This window comes from Magnolia sinica, chromosome 1, assembly GCF_029962835.1.
Source record: "Magnolia sinica isolate HGM2019 chromosome 1, MsV1, whole genome shotgun sequence".
NCBI classification, from domain to species: Eukaryota; Viridiplantae; Streptophyta; class Magnoliopsida; order Magnoliales; family Magnoliaceae; genus Magnolia; species Magnolia sinica.
In genome coordinates this window covers 76,526,844-76,530,875 of record NC_080573.1, presented here as the reverse complement: position 1 = coordinate 76,530,875, position 4,032 = coordinate 76,526,844, and the positions used below count along the sequence as shown (strand labels likewise).

The following is a 4,032-nucleotide window of genomic DNA, read 5'->3' as shown; positions in this document are numbered from 1 at the left end:
ACTACAAAAAGCAAAGAGGGATTGAACGTCTACGAAAACCTTTTTGAGGTCATATGAAATTTGTTTTTACACTTCGTTCGGGTGTTTGTAACCTCATGATCATATTAGATGTGAAATAAAACGTTATAGTGGACCCTACCAATTTTTTAATTGTGAAAAGCATTATCTCCGCTGCTATTTGTGGTGTGGTCCATATGATGTTTGGATGTAATTCATTTTTTTGACAATGCTCTGAAATGATCTCTAAAAATGGATGAACGGTGCAGATATAATAAATACATCACTGTGGGGCCATGTAACTTTGATCTTCTTTGAACCGTTTGTACAATTCGGAGACCGAGGAGCGTCAGTGCTCGTCTTCTCACGACGTACCTACAAACCAGCCAATCCGCTTCCCGGGGCCATTGCCAACCCTAAGCTATTTAAAACGACTTACTGAGGGAGATATCCACTCGGATCACAAAAAAGCAGCACCGACAAACTCGCTCAGGCACGGAGCAGCTTCAATAGCCGGAGAATCCTCTTGTAAGTGGACGAAAAGGCTTCAAAACACTCATAAATATGATTTTTCTTTGATTCTGATCTGATTTTCTCTTCGTTCCGTATTCGTTTTATTTCCTTAGGAGGCGGTTCCATTTTCTTCTTCTTTGCTAGACTTCGCTTCCTGGTTAGGGTCTTTAATACTTTTCAGGCATTTCTTGATTCTTCATTCGATAGATTTAATATTTTTCATCTTTCTTTATCTGCAACCCGTAAATTTCGGTTGGAGTCCGAGGCTGTTTGCAAGGAATCACGACATTTTAGGTATTTTCCTGTTGTTCTGTGATTTGGGCTTCTCTTTCCCTCTCAGGGATTTTCGCCTTCTCTGGCGATTTTTTTTTTTTTTTCGAGGTTTTATAACTCTCTGCATTTAGGTTCTTACTCTGACATATTTATGAAAATTTCTTGGCTTCTTTGAAGGAATGGCGAGATTTCCACTTCAAGATCTCTGGAATATTCTTCGATGATGTAGGGTGATTATTTGATGGGATCTTGCCTATAGACTCTCTGAGAGAAATGGTGGGATCGTTTGTTGCTTTGAGATCTACGGTCCGGATTTGGTGCTTTGTTTGAAGGATGCTGGCAGTATTGGTGTTTTGATGGAACTTTGGTGGTATAAATGTATAATGTGATTGTTTCTGTGTGATATGCTGAGAATTTGGAATTGAGATCTACAGTTCAGGTTCAACAATTTTTTAGAATTTCGCATTGAAATCTAAAGTTCAGGTTCTACCATTTTTTCCCCTGCTCTGATGATGAAAAAGACTGTACGTCCACTGTTCAGTCTTATGCTCTTGATTGTGTTCGGTACTGCACTGAGCTACAGAGCAGTGTTTCGTTGGAGTTTCGCTGCTCTGCCTACGGAAAATGCCATTGCAGCTGTCCCACCAGTTGTCTTTAACTCGACTCTGCTTAGACTCGCTGGGATTGAGGTTGGAGAAGCGGAGACCCGGCAAGAGGTCAATCATTTACTGGAAGGGAAATTTGGGGTTCTGGGTCATACACGTTCCATCTCATCATGGAAGCAATACAATCTTGATGAACGGCCGAGATCTTCTCGGCAGATACCCATCCAACTTCGTTCTCCAAAGTATTACAGAATCTGGCCGGAGTTCCTTAAATGTCTCCGTAATTGGTTCCATAACAAGAAATTCCAACCTGAGATCATGTCAGAGTTGATCGGTCTCATTAAGCATCCCCTCGACCAGCATTATGGTATTGCAAGTGCCAAGCGCCGGTATTCTTCTTGTGCTGTCATTGGGAACAGTGGGATTCTACTGAATAACGAGAATGGCGAGCTGATTGACAGCCACGAGATTGTTATCCGATTGAACAATGCCCGTATTGAGGGGTATCAGCGGCATGTGGGTTCTAAAACCAACATTACATTCATAAACAGCAATATCCTTCATCTCTGCTCCCGCAGGGAAGGCTGCTTCTGTCATCCATATGGTCCAAAAGTGGCGATTGTTATGTACATTTGCCAACCGCTCCATTTTATGGACTACGTGCTGTGCAATGCACCGCACAAGACTCCGTTGCTCGTGACCGATGTTCGGTTTGACGTCTTGTGTGCTCGGATAGTGAAGTACTACTCGCTGAAACGGTTTGTGGAAGAGACGGGGAAGCCTCCGGAAGAATGGGGTGCGGCCCATGAGGGTGGCATGTTTCATTATTCTTCAGGGATGCAAGCGGTCATGCTCGCATTGGGAATTTGCGAGAGGGTGAGTGTTTTTGGGTTTGGAAAATCAGTGTTGGCAAAGCATCACTATCATACCAACCAAAAAGCTGAGCTTCATCTGCATGATTATGAGGCGGAATATGCCTTTTACCATGATTTAGCTGTCAGACCACAGGTAATACCATTCCTTAAGGAATCTGGGACGAAGATGCCTCCCGTGACAATATATCATTGAATGAGTTTGGATTGAAGCCTCTTCTGTCCCTGTTCATATGCAATTGTAATATGCCACAAATTTTTATTTTTTATTTTTTATTTTTATTTTTTTATTTTATTTTTTCTTGGAAGGATCACAGAAAAGCTGACCCCAGTTAGTTGGGATAAGGCTTAGATGATGAAGATAATGACAGAAGAGAGTAAAATTCTTTTATTGAAGACCTTGCAGTCCTTCACTGTTCATAATACAGGGCATTTAACATTGAACTCTATTGTGAATGTGAGATTGACTATGGAATTGTGATTTCAAGATTTGTGCTCAGTTGCTTTATATAACATCAAATTGATAGTAGCACCGTAGCAGACTTAGATTTAGAATAAGATACAATAACTCCTAGAAGAAACATGTTAGTTCATTCATAATATTTTTTGCATCATTAATGTTTATGATAGGGCCTGTCTGTACAATTAATGTCATTTTTATACTGAAATAAGAGCTTGCTTATTCTTTTTTGAAGATGCCTGTTTTCTCTTCCTCTAATGTGAAGCAAGATGTATATTCCAGGAGGATTAGTGTCTAGATTTAGTACACAACCAGCTTACTAATGATGGTGATATTCTTATTACTATAGCTGAGGAGACAAATTCATATACAAACTTCTACAGTCAGTTCTCTATCTAAGGAGGCTTCTTGATTATTCCATATATTGGAAATCAGTTTTCATTGCCTTGGTGGATGCTTATAGGTTTTAGTTTCATGTCATAATATAATCATCTTCTTTGCTTATCAAAACAATGATTAAATAAAAAGAAAAGGAAAAAAATTTTAAAAAAATGAAAAAAAGTAATGGTTATGTTAAAGTCACTATTTTGAGCTCATTTAATAGGCATGATATTTGTGGAAGATGGTTGTCAGCCATTACTTCAGAAATTTTGATTCAAAGGTTATGTGCCTTGATATATATATATATTAAGGGGTGGCCCTTTCTCGTGACGCCTTGTTCTATGGACAGTTTCACTCTTCCACATGCAGTACCCATTCACATGTGTGTAGGACACTGCCTCCCAAAATCAATTTTTTGGGAACAGTGTGAGGGTGGTTTCCTCAAGAATTGTGACAGTGTGGTGCAAACTTAACATTAAATGGTTTTAAGGTGGCACTCAAAGAGGGCCTTATGTTGACAAATGGGGAAATTGTTGTTATGCATACAAGGTAAATCTCTCAATCATGTTTACATGGGAGGTTAGTCTGCTTTACCTTTTCATCCATCAGGAGAGATTGTCAGACGGAAATGAATTATGAGCTGGCCAAAATATTTCTGAGCTAACCAGAATGTTTCCAAGGGAAATGAATTTGACAATTTGGAGATGGAAAATAGGGGTTGGATGGCTGAACTATGTTTGGGTGTTCACAGGGGGGAAATGCAAGCAGGAATAAGGGAAGGAGTTGGTGAGCTAGATTGCCTTAACTAAGGTGGAGGGATTGTCGATGAAGGAAATGGGGAGGAAGGTTCCTGTACGAAGGTCAGCAGGAGAGTTGTGCCAAAGAAAGGGAGGTGGAAGGAAGAAGGACCTCGAAGAGTTATTGAACATCT

At 40.1% G+C, this 4,032-nt stretch overlaps 1 protein-coding gene across 2 annotated transcripts; it reads left to right on the top strand.

The window, feature by feature from the left end:
* Window positions 1-387: 387 nt before the first annotated feature.
* Window positions 388-2,475, top strand: LOC131251081 (beta-1,6-galactosyltransferase GALT29A-like). 2 transcript variants are annotated; one of them, XM_058251596.1, is made up of 3 exons: window positions 392-525; window positions 624-804; window positions 961-2,475. In XM_058251596.1, the coding sequence occupies exon 3, from the start codon at window positions 1,293-1,295 to the stop codon at window positions 2,454-2,456; it is 1,164 nt and encodes a 387-aa protein (XP_058107579.1). In that variant the 5' UTR covers window positions 392-525; window positions 624-804; window positions 961-1,292; the 3' UTR covers window positions 2,457-2,475. The 2 variants fall into 2 exon arrangements, with proteins under 2 accessions (XP_058107570.1, XP_058107579.1); XM_058251587.1 differs by lacking the exon at window positions 624-804 and having other exon boundaries at window positions 388-525.
* Window positions 2,476-4,032: the final 1,557 nt, after the last annotated feature.